Source organism: Populus euphratica, unplaced genomic scaffold, assembly GCF_000495115.2.
Source record: "Populus euphratica unplaced genomic scaffold, PopEup_1.0 scaffold75.1, whole genome shotgun sequence".
NCBI classification, from domain to species: domain Eukaryota; kingdom Viridiplantae; phylum Streptophyta; class Magnoliopsida; order Malpighiales; family Salicaceae; genus Populus; species Populus euphratica.
This window is the reverse complement of record NW_011499866.1, coordinates 717,651-735,664: the sequence shown is the minus strand read 5'-3', so window position 1 is coordinate 735,664 and position 18,014 is coordinate 717,651. Positions and strand designations below refer to the sequence as shown.

The 18,014-nt window shown below is 34.6% G+C and overlaps 3 protein-coding genes and 1 pseudogene across 3 annotated transcripts; 3 read left to right on the top strand and 1 right to left on the bottom strand.

Moving 5' to 3' along the window:
• Positions 1 to 1,685: 1,685 nt before the first annotated feature.
• On the top strand, positions 1,686 to 4,605 carry LOC105126155 (protein NRT1/ PTR FAMILY 7.1-like). The gene is made up of 6 exons (XM_011026927.1): positions 1,686 to 1,745; positions 1,988 to 2,035; positions 2,146 to 2,287; positions 2,387 to 2,604; positions 2,680 to 3,239; positions 3,508 to 4,605. Exons 2-6 carry the CDS (start codon positions 2,009 to 2,011, stop codon positions 4,364 to 4,366), a joined length of 1,806 nt encoding a protein of 601 aa, XP_011025229.1. The 5' UTR covers positions 1,686 to 1,745; positions 1,988 to 2,008; the 3' UTR covers positions 4,367 to 4,605.
• A 1,761-nt stretch (positions 4,606 to 6,366) lies between these two features.
• LOC105126152 (uncharacterized) lies at positions 6,367 to 9,623 on the top strand (annotated as a pseudogene).
• A 1,025-nt stretch (positions 9,624 to 10,648) lies between these two features.
• LOC105126150 (zinc finger CCCH domain-containing protein 14-like) lies at positions 10,649 to 15,404 on the top strand. Its single transcript, XM_011026922.1, has 3 exons — positions 10,649 to 10,877; positions 11,871 to 11,931; positions 14,369 to 15,404. Exons 1-3 carry the CDS (start codon positions 10,793 to 10,795, stop codon positions 15,168 to 15,170), a joined length of 948 nt encoding a protein of 315 aa, XP_011025224.1. The 5' UTR covers positions 10,649 to 10,792; the 3' UTR covers positions 15,171 to 15,404.
• A 197-nt stretch (positions 15,405 to 15,601) lies between these two features.
• Positions 15,602 to 17,712, bottom strand: LOC105126149 (GATA transcription factor 29-like). The gene is made up of 3 exons (XM_011026921.1): positions 17,500 to 17,712; positions 15,940 to 16,353; positions 15,602 to 15,846 (listed from the first exon to the last, which is right to left on the bottom strand). Exons 1-3 carry the CDS (start codon positions 17,710 to 17,712, stop codon positions 15,757 to 15,759), a joined length of 717 nt encoding a protein of 238 aa, XP_011025223.1. The 3' UTR covers positions 15,602 to 15,756.
• Between the last annotated feature and the right edge of the window lie 302 nt (positions 17,713 to 18,014).

The window sequence follows — 18,014 nt, the reverse complement described above, 5'->3', positions numbered from 1 at the left end:
TATATATATATATATATATATTGAAGTTAAATATCTAATTGCTTAATTAGAAGGTTATATCAAAGATCATGTCATAGCATTAATCTAGAATTCTAGAATATTGCAATAGAGTCTACTACCTCCATGCTAGATGATCCAACAATTTTTTTTTTTTTTTGATGTGACTATATCCAATTCATATCCACTTAGAGGTCTGCATACATGACTCCCCTTAATTAAGACTTTTTTCTTTTATAGGTAAATTGTATGAATGTGTGGTAATCAATCAATTAACATATGTATTAATTTAGGAGTTGATTTAATTAATTAATGGATGCTCTTATACATCTTCAAAAAAAAAAACTCAGTATATAATATATATGATCCAATTAAATCAAGAAATTGATGTGTAAACGAACTTTCACTTAAGTAGAAAATCTTAAAATCACAAGAAAGGTGAGAAATCATACATTCTCTCGTACTTAGTAGCATGGGTATGCAAATGATTTACGCATCAATTTTTCCTTGAATTGTAAATTCTGATTTTGACGTTATTATTTATTTATTTTTTACTGAAATTGGCTATTTGTTTTAGTTTTTTTTTTAATAATCTAATGCAAGTAGCATGCTAGCTGTAATTATTGATCAGCGTGTAAAGGATTTTTCTTATGCTGTTTCCTTTTTGGATTATTGATAAGAACACTTAACAACAAGACTAAAATAGGGTTGCTTATAAAGCTGATTTATTCTAGTTCTTATACGCTATACATTTGATGGATGATAGCAATTCTAATTTTGTCTTGCAGTCCATTTTCTCAAAATGTGGCTGAATATATATATTTACCTACTTTTCTGTAAGTAATTGCTTGAAAGTTGACCTATGAATAATAAGTTGTTTGTCTTTATGTTAAAGAGATAGATATTGAAGTTTAAGAGAACTTATTGTCAACCTTTTTTGTCAATTTTTTTTAAATTTTTATTAGACACAAAAAACTAAAATAAATTCATAAATGTGATAATTCGTCATAAATGAAAACCAAGTTGTGACATTATTTGCACTATTTAGGTTCACTATAGCAAAATTAAATATAGTGTTTATAACAATTATGAGTATGAGTAGTGTAATTTAATTAATTAGAGTAAAGTTTTATTTTTTAAAGATTATTAATTTTAATTTTATAAATTTTAGAATTGGTAGAGATTTATATGATTATTAACTTTAAAATTTATAAAATTAATTGATATATGTATAAATTAATCTGAATAACCACATTAATAATAATAATAATAATAATAAATATAGTGTTCATGACTGTTGCTCATGCGCATGGTGATGGGTTATTTAGAATTTATGATTTGATAACACTGAGAAGAAGTGAAATTGAGGAGAGACTATCAAATTTCAAAGAAAACTAAAGACTTGGTGAGGAGTGAGATGCCATCCTTTTCACATGAAAGTATTCTCCCATTGGCTATGATCTGATCATGGAAGACATGACCAAGGTTGTGGCACACACTCTTCTAAGGAGACCTCTCTTCCCTGTTCCATTTTCCACCCATATTTTCTTCTTTAATGGCAACAATAAAGTGCGCTGAAAATGACTTGCACCGTCCACCCTTCTTCTCACGATTGTTTTCCTATAAATTAAACTCTCTCGCAGCATGCTCTTAGCCATCTTCCTCTCTTGCATTAATTAAACCTCCACCTCTCTTTTTGTTAGTGAGTTTTCTTCTGGGGACTACGCTCTTGCTATTATTCTGGACTGGTACTGCATTTTCTTCGTCCCGAGTTCGAATCTTATATGCTGCAAGATGGAAAAGAATATTGAATTTTTTTTTTGTTTATTTCTTATTTTCTTCTTGTTAAACATGGCCATGCATGAAGTCTTGACGTCCTATGTCGCGTGCCATTACATTATATAAGTGCTCTTTCCTGTTTCCTTCAAATTCTGTTCATGAATCCATATCTTCCTTCCATCCCTAACCAGTTTCTGATCTTATTTTGCAGAGAGAATATTCTATTGCTGCTATGGATTCAGACCCTTCCACCGATTATGTAAAAACAAATTCGAGAATTAGTAAATACTCAAGATAAACGTGAATTTATGTTCTTAGATTCATGAAAACATTAACATTTGTTGTTTTTATTTTTCTAAATGTAAGCAGGTGACAGGAGAAAGTGTCATCTCTAGAGAAAATGTAGCTGTCAACAGAATCAGAACTGAGGAAGAACAGGAGATTGGTAGCAATAAGCGTTCCATTATTTGGAAGAGCTCTGGAGGGTGGAAAGCTGCAAGCATCTTGCTAGGTATTGATAACGTAAAAAAAAAATGCAACTTCTTAAATGGCTTGTAAAAAATGTAAGTGATTAATCTTATTTTCTGTTTTCTACTTCGTTCTGCTGCAGCAAATCAATGCCTGGCTACACTAGCTTTCTTTGGAGTTGGTGTGAATTTGGTTCTGTTCGTAACAAGAGTTCTTGGTCAAAGTAATGCTGATGCTGCCAATAGTGTCAGCAAGTGGACTGGCACAGTTTATCTGTGCTCACTCATTGGAGCTTTCCTCAGTGATTCATACTGGGGCAGATACTTGACCTGTGCAGTCTTTCAGTTAATATTCGTTTCGGTACGTAGAATTTGAAATCTAAATCTATTTTTATAATTTTGATGCGATCTGCTAACCACTTTGTATGTTAATTAGGGGTTGGCGCTAGTATCGGTATCATCTTGTTATTTCTTGATCAAACCAGATGGATGTGGTGATGGAGAATTAGCCTGTGAGCCAACATCGTCGATGGGAGTGGCTATTTTTTACTTGGCTATATATTTAGTTGCCTTTGGATATGGTGGACATCAACCTTCTTTAGCCACATTTGGAGCAGACCAATTTGACGAGTCGAAACCGAAAGAAAAAAATTACAAGGCAGCTTACTTTTGCTATTTCTATTTTGCACTCAACTTTGGATCTCTATTCTCAAACACTATTTTGGTGTATTTTGAGGATCATGGAAAATGGACACTAGGTTTCCTGGTGTCATTAGGCTCTGCAGTTTTAGCCTTGGTATTATTCTTGTTTGGGACACCTGGTTACCAGTATGTGAAACCTTGCGGCAATCCTTTGCCGCGAGTTGCTCAGGTGTTTGTGGCTGCAGTTAAGAAATGGGATGTTATCCCGGCGAAAGCTGATGAACTTTATGAAGTGGAAGGACCAGAATCTACTATCAAAGGGAGCAGAAAGATTCTTCATAGTGATGATTTTGAGTAAGTACCGAATTCCTACTTTAAGCCAATGATTCTTATAGTGTTTTTGTAGCTTAATAAAAGCCTTAAATCTTCATCCAATTCTTTAGCATCCATACTTTTCCTCTGGATCAGACCACGAAGTGGTCATTTTGTCAAGGCAAAGCGACATTGGAATAAGGTTTGTGTAAGGTTGATAGCCATAGTTTTTAGCTTTGAGCATGCCCGTGAAAGGGAATGGTAATTGATTTATGATTACTAATTATGTTTCTTTTATAATAATTTTCAGGTTTTTGGACAAGGCAGCAACAGTAACAGAGGATGATCTAAGTCAACAAAAGAATCCATGGAGGCTTTGCACAATAAGTCAAGTAGAGGAAGCTAAATGTGTTCTTAAAATGTTACCTATTTGGCTATGCACTATAATTTACTCTGTTGTTTTCACACAAATGGCCTCCCTCTTTGTTGAGCAAGGAGATGTCATGAACTCCTATGCTGGAAAGTTTCACCTGCCAGCAGCTAGCATGTCTGCCTTTGATATCTGCAGTGTCCTTGTTTGCACTGGGATTTATCGCCAAATCCTCGTGCCATTAGCTGGAAGGTTAAGTGGTAATACCAAGGGGTTAACTGAGCTTCAGAGAATGGGAATCGGACTCATCATTGGGATGCTAGCAATGTTCGCCGCAGGGGCTACCGAGATTGAAAGGCTCAAGCATGTTCCTGAAGGGAAAAAAGTTAGCTCACTAAGCATATTTTGGCAAATTCCACAATACGTTCTTGTCGGTGCATCTGAGGTTTTCATGTATGTAGGCCAGTTGGAGTTCTTTAACGGGCAAGCACCAGACGGGATTAAAAGTTTTGGAAGCTCACTTTGCATGGCTTCAATCTCCCTTGGCAACTATGTCAGCAGCATGCTAGTCAGCATGGTGATGAAGATTACAGCTAAAGGTGACAAGCCTGGATGGATTCCAGATGACTTGAACACAGGCCACATGGACAGGTTCTACTTCCTGATTGCAGTCTTAACAGCCTTTGATTTTGTGATTTACTTGTTCTGTGCCAACTGGTACACGCCTATCAACATTGATGACAGTCACGAAGGAATTGGGATGGAAAAGCAAGAAGATGATGCGCTTGCAAGAGTTTAATTAATTAGCTAGACCTTAACTGGAACCAAAACAGGAGGCTAAGATCCCTCTCTCAATGGCCACAGCACCATCAGCTTGTTGGCTATTGCTAGCTTTCACTTTCCTTTCTAAAGTACTTTAGGATGACTCGTTTCCACAAGAAGAAAACATGACCTTTGCTTGTTGAGGAATGATTGCTTTCTTCTTCTGGTGCTAGGATTTGGTAATATTTATTATAAATAAGTTTGGCAGATCTTGATGAGGCTGTGTCAAGTTTGGTTATGTTTGCTCTTGAAGCTTTTAAGTTTGATACAGACTCACGATAACGAAATGTAACGGAGAAGCTTTTAAGCTTGCTAATATTTATTATAAATAAGTTTGCTCTTGAAACTCTGTGTTTTATTTTTAGAATAACTTTAATGACTTGTTAAATCTCATAATATTTCAGAGTTTTAGCTGTAAACTTGGAACTCGATAAATCATAATTCTATCCTTCTACCACATGCGGCGTCGGTGGAGAATTCTAGGGGAAGCAGATCAGCATCAAGAAACAAACCACCCCAAATCCTATGGTTTTGGAGCCAGCAAAAAGGTTTCGAGAAATTAAAAACCCGAGTTTATTTATCTTTATATTTTAAAAAATTCTCTAAAAAAATTAAATTTTTTATTTTTTTATTTTAAATAAACACAATACCAAACAGGCTACTAGTCGAGAAATTGGTTTTCTTACTAGTTTTGAGTTTAAAAATATTAGCAAAAAAAAAAAAAAACAAGATGAAGATGTCAGAATGCAGAGCACAATGTTGTATGAACTTGGTTCATCGGCAAGACAAATGCTTCATAATTGATACGGCAGAATGAAGAGATTAGCACTGTAGTTAAGATGAATGTCCCATCATTAATTGCGAGAATTCGTTAATAAAACTAATTTTAATAAAACATGATAAGTATTTTTTTTTTTCATGGCCAGAGAGGAGCCCGATCCAGCAGCTTGAACAGGAAAGCCGAGGAAAGAAAGCTGGTGCTCGACCCAAGAATTTGATTTTCGTTAGTAGGTGTTTTAATTTTTAAATTCAAAACAAAAGGGAGGTGATGCAGGATTCTTTTAAAAAGTTTTTTTTAAAAAAAATATATTAATTTTTTTATATATTTAACATCAACTCATTAAAATCATAAAAAATATTAAAATAAATTTTTAATTTATTTATATTTTTAAGTAAAATATATTTTAAAAACGTTATTATATTCTGAATATTATCTAAATAGTATCAATTCTCCTATATATTAATTTTTTATTTAAATATATTAATTTTTTATTGTTATTCTTATTATTTTATTATTTCTACTACTTTTATAACTAATATTATTACTATTGTTTAGCATTATTATTATTATTATTATTGTTGAAAAAACATTATAAATTTAATTTGAAGAATATAATTAAAAAATATAAAATTTTGATAAAAGAGCCAGAAAAATAAAAAAATCAAATTAAAATCATTATTATCATCACAAAAATAAAAAAAAATATAAAAATAAAATTGAAAGTCTTCAACAAAAAAAAAAATCAGTAAATTGATAATATAAAAGAGACCCCCCTCTCTTTCTCAACCACGATGTTATTAAAAAGAATAAGGAGTATTTATCGTTGTTCAAGACGGTATGTAGATTAATTAATTTTTAATATTCTCATCTGGGTTGGAATTTGTAAATGCGTTTAGAAGATCCCTTTCACCGTCTAAATCTATATTAAAAAAAAAAAATCCTTTGATTGTGCATCATATTTATGTTTTTATTGGTATTAATTTAATCAACTCAATTTCAATTGAAAATATAAAAGAACTCTCCATCGATATAGCAAATGATTATATGTTAAACAGTGCAGATCTTATTTAAATTAAAAGGTAAAAAACAATTATACCTTTAAAAGCAGACTAGCAAGGTCAACTAATCAGCTAATTCATATAATCAAATAATATTACTATATAAATAGATCTCGTTGTAAAACTTTACTACTAGAAAATTCATTGGTGATAAAAAAAATTGCATTGTTATTGAAAATGAAAAATGGGTTCATGATAATGTGGAAGATCAATGCAAGTGTGGCATTTGTTACTTTCCGTTTTTTTTTTTTTTTTTCAGATTCTTATGTTGGGTTGGTTGTTGATGTGAGTGATTGCTGATAAAGCTGTGTTCTTGATGTTTGAATTGGATTGTTATTGAAAATGAATTATGGGCTTTTGAAATGGGATTGATGTATTTAAGATTAGTGAGTGTAAGGTTTTAGTTTTTGTTGATAGAAGTTGTGTTTCCTGATGATAAGTTCCAATTGTGGTCCAAGTATGTTATTGAGACTGGAATCTGGTTTTCTGATTATTTGATTGAGGACTCATATAGGATTCGTGAATGCAGAGGATAAGATTTTGTTTGGTGTTTGCTCTCAGTTGCGGGATTTGTGATTGCTGATTTTCTGTTGCTTTGTAGACAGCGTCCTCTTTTCTATAGCTTCAAGATGGGACTTCCATTGGCAATTAAACGAGCTTTAAAGCTTTCTAATGTGGCTTACTTATGCTCAGCTGCGTTGCTAGTGTTTCTTCCAGATCAATTCAAAAGTGGAGGGACAATGGAGCAGTTCATCACTGAGCAGATCATTCTGTATATTGGGAGCTTTTCTGTGTTTCTCTGTTGGGAATTGAGTCACCATTTACAACAGGTGAGCATAAATGTCCTTACTGTTTTTTATGCCTTCTGCTGTAGCTTGTGTTTATCAAAGACCATTACATGGAACGCGACTTCAATTAGTCTATGAATCAAAAAGCTTCATAACTTTGGCTTTCACGCTTTACACACACACACACACACACACCATCTGCTGTCTGTTGGTATTTCTTTTCTATTCTGGACAAGGAAAGAGTAGAAAAGAAGTAAGAGACATTTTTTTTTTTTTGTGACAGAGAATGTCCAATACTTATTGCTAGGAGACAAGTTAACTGAATGTCCAACCACATTTTTCTTCCCTGGAAAGTTAAAACAGTAGAAAAGGCATAAATAATTTTTTTTCTAAATGAGGACTAGCCAACGCTTTCATGGATAAAATTTACCAAATGCCTGTCTTTTAGTTGTCGTGCTTGAATTAAATTATAGGAATAATGTTCTTAATAAAAGATCTTCACTTGATTCAAGTTTTTTAATAATATATAATGTTTTCTTGAGGAAGTTAAAAGAGCATAGTAGTGCTAAAAGTCCTGGGTTTCCAATGACGCCAGTACAGGTTTGAGTTTTAAGAGCAGGCTTTGAAGCGTCTGTCTGTCTGTCTTCAAATGCATCCTCTGGATATTTTACTTCATTAAGAGAAATATAAAAAGAACATAAAATAGCAAACCTTTAGTTCGGGAGTGATTGCCACTCTTTGATAATATTGTTGCAAGAGGGTACCATATGGAACGACTTTGTCATCTTATTATTTGTTTCACTGCTGCATTACTTGCAAGGAAAAGTACTTTGCAAATGGCTATATGCTTGTGTTACGTTGTGTTGCTTGGTTTATAACTTTGAAATAGGTTATGTGCAGGCATTACCTCTTACTTTTGAAGATAATTAGACTTAGTTGTCTATCTTATCCCAATCCCTACTTCTTTTGACATCTTTCTGTTACTATGATGGTGCTACACACAAAAAGGTACTTATTTGCACCGCTGAAAGGTTCTGCAGCAGCAGAGACAAATCCCAGTGAGCCTCTCCTTGCAGCCCTTGAGGAGAACATTCCGGATTCTCTTCTGCAGTATCTTGCATATCTTGATCTTTGTATGGTTTGTGAGAAAATGTAGATGCTTGGCGCCGAGCTGCATTTTTTGAAGAAACTGGTGAGACCTACAAAAAAGTTGTTGCTGTGTGCTTGAGGCCTCAGGAACAGCTTACATCTCACTTGAGTGAAGTCTTGGAAGGTTGTTATGTTGATAAGGCACATCAATTATCCAATCAATTGCAGTCGCCAACTGACTCTCAACTGGATTCAAAACATTATGAATCACTAAACAACTTTCAGGTATGGAAAGTTGGCACCGATGACACTGATTTTTTATTTATTTAAATATTCTGTTTTTTAAATGTTTGTTGTAGTTACTTTACGTTTGCTTTCTCGTAAACAAATCATATTACTGGTAACATTGTCAATGTTCTAGTATTTCAATATGCTGTTTGGCAGATGATATCTCTGATTTTTAACATTCGTTTATACCTAGGTTAGCAAGCTTGTCTGATGCAGCAGAACCTGTTGCAATGCATCTGTTACTTTCAAATAGTGTTAAAAATTGATTTCTAGAAATCTGTTCGAATAGCCTATTGATAGAAGAAATCTCTTGTACTGCAAGCATCCTATGATTGAGGGTTTTTGCCACCTTATTTGAATTATTTTACCAAGATGAATCCATAGACAATTTAATAATGTTTTTCAATTCCCACAGAAGTATGCATGGTGTGCCAAGGCAGTTGCCTCCTTGACTGTATGGTCACACGAGGAGGATAGATTTGGGGTTGCACAACTCACTGGTAGCAAGGCTGCTATTCTCTCAACACTTATCTCCAGCCTGCTTGCTATTGAAGTTTTCATGGGGAAGAAGACAAGCTTGCAACCCCAACATTTGATGGGGCAGGTACTATTAAATGAAATACTCCAAGTACAGGAAGAAGAGATGTTGCGACAGCAAAAAAGCAAGGTGGTCCTCTACTTGCAAAAACTTGTGCCATGGCTGATGTGCTAAGGAACTCAATCTATGGCATTGTGTCTGCTTTCCATGATGAGATGCTCACGAGCATCAAAGCATGTCTTCTTGGGAAGGATTGGATTGCTAAAAGTAAATCTCTTTTGGGAACCCATAAGCTGCTAGCGAGTTACTTGGTTGCTTGTCATTTCCTGGATATCCGAGCGAGTTACTTGGTTGCTTGTGCTTGGCATCGTCCAAGTATTCTTGTGTCATTAAGGGCAAACAGCATCAAGGAGGATGCGCTCGTTTGTTGACCTGGAGCTACTCGCAAAGCTTTAACAGGTAACTTCAGTTTTGTTCTGGAGGATAACTGAAAGTGCAACTATAAAATCATGTTTTATGACTGCAAACCTCTCGAGGGTTGAGTTGAGATGCAAAATGATTTGAATCAAATGGTAGGAGATATAATGGCTACTGAGTGTTTGATGCAAATTGTTGCACAGGATAAATGTGACCTCTGAAAGACAACTGTTTGAACATATTTTCAGAAAAAAAAAAAAAAAAACTATTAAACCTCTGCGGGAAACGTCTCCAAATCTCTCGTTTGGTACATCTGGCTTTGGTCCCATTTTACTATTTTAGCATAGCTGTGAAACCTCTATGGTCTTGGAGGTTCGGTTCAAGTTCAAAAACAATTGACTGATTTAATAAAAAATCTGGGTTGACCCGGGCAAAAGCTAGCCCTCAGCCCACTGACAATTCTTTTTTTTAAAAGGTGTATTTTGAGAGGTGGGTTGAAATTTATTTATTTATTTAAATAAAATTGTGTTGTTTTAAAAAAAATTCAAGAAAAATTAACGAGTTAAAGATAAGATTTTGATCAAGCAAGCAGGTTTTTTATGGGTTAGTCAAGTATTTTTCTTTGATTTTTTTTTTTTAAATCTAGATTGGTTCAAGTTTGGGGTTGGTTAGGTCCTCAATAACTATTTTTCAATATAGTAAGGATGAATTATTAAATTTTAATAACTATAAGGACTAAATTTATCTTATCTACTTTTCTATCTCCATGAGATAGAAAAGTAGAGTACGTCATACCTAACCATCTAAGTGGTGGTCAAGTAATAAGAATTTGGGATCAAGGAGTTTGTTCCCTTTGTGGTCTCATGTTCGAATTCTTGGTTGCTCATATGATGGTCACTGGAGGCTTACATGATCGTTAACTTCAGGACTCGTAAAATTAGTCATGGTACACGCAAGCTAACCTGAACATCCACGTTAATCTAAAATGTACACCCAAGCAAACCTGAACATCCACGTTAATCTAAAAAAAAAAAAATACACCATACCTCATTCACAAAATTAATAACATCACCCCCTCCTCACGCACGCCCACATCACGTGCGCGCCTCTCTCATAATTTTCTAAATATAAATAAACCCCATTTAAACCTAATTTTCGATTCCGCTTCTTATTTTTCATTTATTTCCCTTTGAAGTCCCTCTCTCCCCCCGCCCGCTCTCTCCTCCTCCTCCACTTCAAACCCTAACTTTCCTCTTATCCCCCCCCCTCTCTCTCTCCCCCTCTCCCTCTCCCTCTCCCTCTCTCTCTCTTTAGGGTTTTTTTATCCCTCCACTCTTCTCCTCTCAAGTTTCTCTCTTCGTCGTAGCAAGTTAGCTAGCGGAGGAGGAGCCGAAGCAGCAGTAGAGGTTACTGAGTTTTGGATCTGAAATTACTTATAAAGATAATGGAATTCGGAGGTGGTAACCGCAAGAGAGGCAGACTCGACGCTGCTTTTAATGGCAATGGCGGCCACAAAAAGACCAGACAAGGTACGATTACGATTCCTTTTTTTTTTTCCCATCTCTCTCTCTTCTATATATATATATATATATATATATATTAAATTTAAATTTTATTTTATTTTATAATTTGTGCTTCTTAGTTAGTTCGTCACCGTGGAAATGCTCGGAATTTATTTGATAGTTAATTAAATAATTTTTTAAAATAATTAGGCTAAGTTTGTTTTGGAATTAATTAAGAGTTAAATTATGAAATATATTATCTGTTTAATTATTGAGGCATGTGTTTTAGTCTGTTTTGAAGGTAATTGTTTATAATTTTTTTTATTTTTCTAGTTGATTTTTTAGTATGGTTAATGGATTTTTTTTTTGTGTGTGTGGAATACGGTTGGCGGGGGGATTAATTTTTTTTATTTTTCCAGTTGATTTTTTAGTATGGTTAATGGATTTTTTTTTTGTGTGTGTGGAATACGGTTGGCGGGTGCATTAATTTGTTTTATTTTTCCTTATTTTTGGTTGAATTAGTTGCTCTTGTTTTTGTTCTTGATGTGAATGAATTTGCCTGGTGTCCGGAATTGCACAAATGAAGAAAAGGCCGAAAAGAAAATGTTGGAGTTGAATTTTTTTTTTAAAAAAAGAGAGGCTATGATTTATTTATTTTGATTCTTTGGTGGGTAATCAAAAGCTTAAAAAAGATAGGGTTTTAGACTGTCTTCTAGCTTTATTGTTTTTGTAGTGCGGGATTTATTTTTAAAAAAAGAGCGATGGAACTGTTTTGGGCAGGCACTTTATTGTTTAGAAAACTACTATTGGGTTGTTATCTATACTTGAATGTTTAATGGGGTCACGTAGTTTATCTATTGCTATAAAATTTTACTATTTGCATTGTTTATATCATATAAAATCATCATGTTATCAATGGTAATGAGAATGAGTAACATGATGAGAGAGTTTCTTAAAGCTCGGAGGTTAATAAATCACTGAAATCTTAACTGAGAAAATTAATTAATTTTGGTGCAACAGAAATGGAGTCCTTTTCAACTGGTATAGGAAGCAAATCGAAGCCATGCACAAAGTTTTTCAGGTTCAAATCTTAACCTATCTAAAATAAATATTCAAAATGCTGTACATCTATTTGTAATCTGTATAAATTGTAAAATAAGGTTTCTTGCAAACTTTTTTTAATTGCAATTTGAAATCACTGTGATTTGGACTGATGGATTGGGAAGTTAAAGTTGTGGTACAGGTTTTCCTCTAATCATGATAACCAAGACAATTGAACAGAAACGGTTGATTTCAGAGAGTACTTTTGGATAACTACTTGCTCGGACATAGTAAACTGAAAGAAGTTTTACAGGATGCAAAATTTGCCCACCTCAATGGCTATTCATAATTGCTATAATCTTTGCAAGTAAAAGCCATGATACATTGATGGGTAGCTAAGAACTGCCTTATAAAGCCCAGAACAGGCTCCTCGTGACAGTTGAATAAAAGTGTAGTTCAGTGTGTGATGTATTTTGTTTCTGTAGATGCAATGTTTGTTTTGTTCTGTATCCTATAACATCACTGATGAATGCAACAATCATTGGACTAGGGTGTTTTTTTGGCCTTTTATATGATGCTCTATCAAAATGAAGACTATCTTTGGATGACTTAAGCGGTTATATCTTAGCTCTGTTTTGCATTCTTAAAAATGTTTTCATTGCTTTTCAATTGTCAGCCAGTGGAAATGTCTCTGCTGTAATCTGTTTTCTGAGACATAAAGGTCTGAAATTCAATAGCAACCTTTTTTTTTCATTTGTTAAATATTTGAAGGAATTTGTTTTTCCAAAAAGTGTTTGCTGACACTAGCTGATCTATTGATTTCAATGTGTTAGTTCTGAAAAACTATGATCAAATTAAATTGGGAAAGATGAAAAATTGAAAAGATTGATGCTGGTGAAAATTGTTCGACATTTTTTATTATTCATGGTATTTTTTTTTTTTTTTTTTTTGGGGGGGGGGTTTGTTGAGGGTATTGCTGGGAATGAAAGTGGACGTGTAGTTACTGAATGTATTGGGATTGATGAAAGGTTTTTAAGTATTGCAGAGGGGGGTGGGGTGAGGGTATTCCAAGAGGATGAAGCAGGATCAGCAACTTGTAAACACATTCTTAATATTAGTTTCATTAAAAGGTGGATGTCATGATAAGTAATGGAAACTCATTCAATCATGCTTATCCACAGTGAAAATGAAAGAGAAGGATTAGCGGATAATTTTACCATTTGATGGGATCTTATGCTTGGGATGATGGAGAGGAAGATGGTAGGATGATATGGGATTGAGATAATTGGGGTCATACTTAAAAATAAATGTGACATGCTTCTAGATTAGCAATGAGTAGGAAATTCTAGATATGTAGGATTCAAGTTAGGGTGCATTTAGTTTTAGGAGTTAATGCAATATTGATTCAGTTACTGTAAATGCATTTGATAGAGCCACATATATGTAAAATTTTTGTTTTGATGCTGCTAGGCACAAGAATCCGTTCTTTTAAATTGAGATTTTTGTTCATTTTGTGAAAGGTCTTTGGTTCTTGAACTCTTAAATTTAGTAACTGTCCCATGTTCTCAAAACTAAAATGGTTTGAAAACTTAAATGAAGTTATGGGTTCTATCATTTTGTGATATGTTGTGTTTTCTCATAATAACAAATGTTGCAATTTATTTTAACTAGCTTTTTTTTCTCCTGTGATGTGGGTAATTTTATTGACAATTGATGTCAACTTCTGTGTTTAGATGATGGGTTTAGATAAAAATTTTGAATCCCTATTTTTTAGGCCTTCCCTAACAATGTTAATAAGTTAGATTTTGTAATTGTGCTTTCCAAATTTGCAAACATTTTTCATATATTTTTTATATAGATTGGTAATCTGCCTAATTGAGATGGCTGCAATGATCTTTGTTATTGCTACTTGGTGCTTTGTTTTCTTTCTTTGTGTTTAATGCTTCATTGCTTGATTTGGTTGTCTGAGATAAGGTTCAATGACCTGGCTGTTAAAATATATTCTCATTAAGGTGGTGATGATTGCATTCAACTTTGAATAGCATTTCTAAAAATTGCATGGGATGGATATATATTTAGTTTTATCATGTGATTGTTGGTTAATTCATTTGTTTCCTTGTGCTAATGAAATTGGAATATGTTCTAGATGTGTTATGGCATCATTAGACTATCAATGAGCCAATGGCCTTGGCAACCTTTTTCTGAATTCAAGTCAACCTTTTTACCTTGGTGCATCAGAACAGTCTTTATTTAGTAAAAAAATATACTGTCTTTATTGAGTAAAAAAATAAAAATATGCTCTCATACCCACCCACCCCCCAAAAAAAAAATTGTTCATCAGTTTTGATTTTGAGTCTGATTTAATTTAACTCTCTTGCAGAATTTAGTTTGAGAAATGTGAGCTCGTAATTTAATAGATTTGGTGCTGCATAAAAGTTCTCATTGTCCGGTCTTTTTTCTATGCTTTTGTTTTGCAGTACTTCTGGTTGCCCATTTGGTGAGGGATGCCACTTCTTGCATTATGTTCCTGGTGGCTATAAAGCTGTGTCCCAAATGCTTCCAGCTCTTCCACCTGCATCTAGAAATCAAGGTGTCCCACCCCCTTCTTTTCCAGATCGCTCTTCTCCTCCATCTGTGAAGTCCCGTTTGTGCAATAAATACAACACAGTTGAGGGTTGCAAGTTCGGTGATAAATGTCATTTTGCCCATGGTGAGTGGGAGCTTGGGAAGGCTTCTGCTGCTTCATATGATGATCCTCGTGCCATGGGGCCAATGCAGGGCAGGGCTGCTGGTCCATATGATGATCCTCGTGCCATGGGTTCAATCCCAGGCAGGATGAGTCGGCACATGGAGCATCCACACCAAGGTCATGGTGCTGCAGCAAGCTTTGGGTCATCTGCTACTACCAAGATAAGTATTGATGCTTCACTTGCTGGAGCCATCATTGGGAAAAATGGTGTTAACTCTAAGCATATCTGTCGTGCTACTGGAGCCAAGCTTTCCATAAGGGAGCATGAAACAGACCCTAAAAAGAGGAACATAGAGCTTGAGGGTTCATTTGATCAAATCAGTCAAGCAAGCGACATGGTTCGCCAACTTATTTCAAATGTCGGTCAAGCCTCTGGACCTCCCATGAAGAACTCATCGATGCATTCTTCTGGTGGATCAAATAACTTCAAGACCAAGATCTGTGAGAACTTCAACAAAGGATCTTGCACTTTTGGAGATAGGTGCCACTTTGCACACGGTGCCGAGGAATTGCGCAAGTCTGGAATGTGACCCCCCTTTCACTACCTCGTCTCTCTTCTTCCTGTGTTAGGACATACTCTTGTTATAGCCTTTGGTGTTTGGCGCGGTTACCAAGTATTTTGGGATTCAAAGATAGACAGATGCCATCTCTAAGAGTTCTAGGTTTTTCTTTGCGCAATTTTTATGATCTCTTTGTTGTTTATTTGTTTGTTGGTCCGCGATCGTTACTGAAGTCTCGGGATAAATCTTGCCAGGTTGAACTTAGGGCTTCTTTGTGGGACACAGTTTACCTACCGTTTACTGGTTCAGTCTCTTAAATTTGGTTTTGGCACTTAAATAATTTAAACTTGTTCTAATGAAATAGGTTTCTGAATGAAATCAACCATAATAGGAAGCTGGAGGCCGGGAACATCCGGTCTCTATTTTCCGGCAAGTGTTGAAATGAATGACATCATACGCCACATGGTTTACGCCCCTTCCAGCATTGAATGTCGGTCATGGGATTCTGACGATATTCTTGAAGTAAATTTCGGATTATAAAACATGAGAGGGCAAATCATCCCATAATAGTATCACTTCTAACAAGATGATGCCGCAATTGCTCTCCTTAAACATTCTAATTGCCATGAGCCCTTTTGGCTGCTTCTCTAGCCCTTCTTTTCTCCTCTTCCTTTCTGTACTTGATCCCACAGGCATTACAGAGTGTCTAAAAGTGTGAAGCAAAGAATATCATCAATCCTGTGGCACAGCATATAAATGTTACTGAATAGCAAAAGAAAACTTTTTCCTTGGAAGTTACCTTGGGACCAAGGGGGCCTTTGCGCCACATTGGTGTGACATCGGTGTTGCAACTCTGGTTACTGCACCTTTTATCATGGTCACTAAAGGTCCCTTTGCATTGGCGGCTAGGGCCTCTCCTACGTGAACCAGTGGAACTTCCATTCTCACCATGATCACCATCCCTAGCTACTGTGTTGAGGATTGTGCGACCTTTCATCGTTGGCATTTGAAAGTTACCAGGATTGCTGTTGATGCTACTGTAGGACTTGGGGTGAGCAGCAAATCCCACTGCAGAATCAGCAGCATATTGAGTATTCATGTAATGAAGATGGTTCCCCATCATCTCCTGTGGCCAAGATCCATGAAGATTGTCTCCATTTAGCCTCCAATGGTGATTTAAACCAGCATTAGCCATATCTTGATGATTTGTGCCCTGTATAAGCCAAGTTTGAGATTACTTTTTTATCGGTTAATTAATGATCTTATTGTTTAACAGCAACAACAGCTAAAGGAAAACCACTTCCATGAAGATGTGGAAAGGTAATTAATTAAGCATGTTGATATCAAATTTCATACAATCAATAGCTATTTTCACCGGGAGCAATTGATTAGTAACCCATGGATTCCTAATTACATGATGTGATTGTATTTAATTAGCATTAGATCATAATTAAAACAAAATGGGTTCTGATCTTTCTTCTTTTTTTTTTCATTTTCTAATTTAGATCTACAAGTTCTTAAGCAGGATTCTCACTGCTATGCTTTCATTATCCTTAGTATATGAATCTATTTCTTTATTTAATGATTTAAGTTTAAATTATAATTAACATAGTTTATATTTAATTATTATATATAATTAAGATATCCCCGTCAGATTTAACACACAAGTATATATTAACTTAGCAATTGTAGTACATAGATAAACATACCTTTGGTTGCCTTTGTACATGGAAATTAAATCTTTTTTTTTTCCTTAACTCTGCAACCATATCTAAAAATTAATAATGAATATCATAGTTCAAATATTTGCTGAGAATGAAATTACTTTATATTTGAAACATTTATGGAAATGCTTAATTAATTTTCCTTTCATTTCCTAAAATTAATGTTTCAAGTTATGAAAAAAACAAATCCACTCAAATTACCTAGCTACCCTTCCATTTCTCATTTCTATAAAGTTTTGAATTTGATTTATATATATATATATATATAAAGAAGCAACCATCAATTTGAAAAGGATATAAAATGAGCAACTATATCACGGTATCGTTGGTTATTGTCATGGATTATTTGAAGCTTATCCAAAATCAAATTAATAAACTATTTATAAATTGGAATAAAATTATCATGGATATATCAAATCAATAATGAACAAATTTAGACCATCTTGATAGAGCATGGTATCATTTCTGAAGTAACAAAATTATGTAAGATAATTCCTCAATTGACTTTCATGATTAGTCCTCTATGATACTTGACACAATGGATAATGAATTTGAGCAGAAATTCATAAGAACTGGGCAGAATATTCTGTTTACAAACTTCACAGTAGTTGATCAAATCAGTGTAAGAGTTATACCTGTGAGCATGGAGCATTGAAGCTGAGGATGGCTGGTTGATGGGTCTTGAGGGCCCTATTAGACCTAAAGTATTGCTCAAATTGTGGTTGATCATCATGATCATCTGGCAATCCCAATTTCAGAGTCAAATCCACATTGCTTTCTGTGTTATTCTGATGATCACAGCCCCCATTCCAATGATCAGTAGCCCGATCAAACCACTCGGAATCCATGAATATTCTTTGCCCAGATCAAAAACCTTTGCAGACAAGAACAGCCAACAAATTGACCATGCAATAATATTATGAGATAAATTCATAGAATCATGAAAGATAAGAGGGAGAGGTGGGCATGCAAGAAAGTTAAAAGTGAAGCACTCAATGGATAATTGGATACCGACAAAATGGCCTGGAAGACTGCTAAAGATACTAGATACAGACACACTTTTAATGTGAAGTAATAACAAAAATCATCATTTACAGACAAGCACACTTACTATAAATTCTTGAACGTATAGTACAGTACTTACTACTGT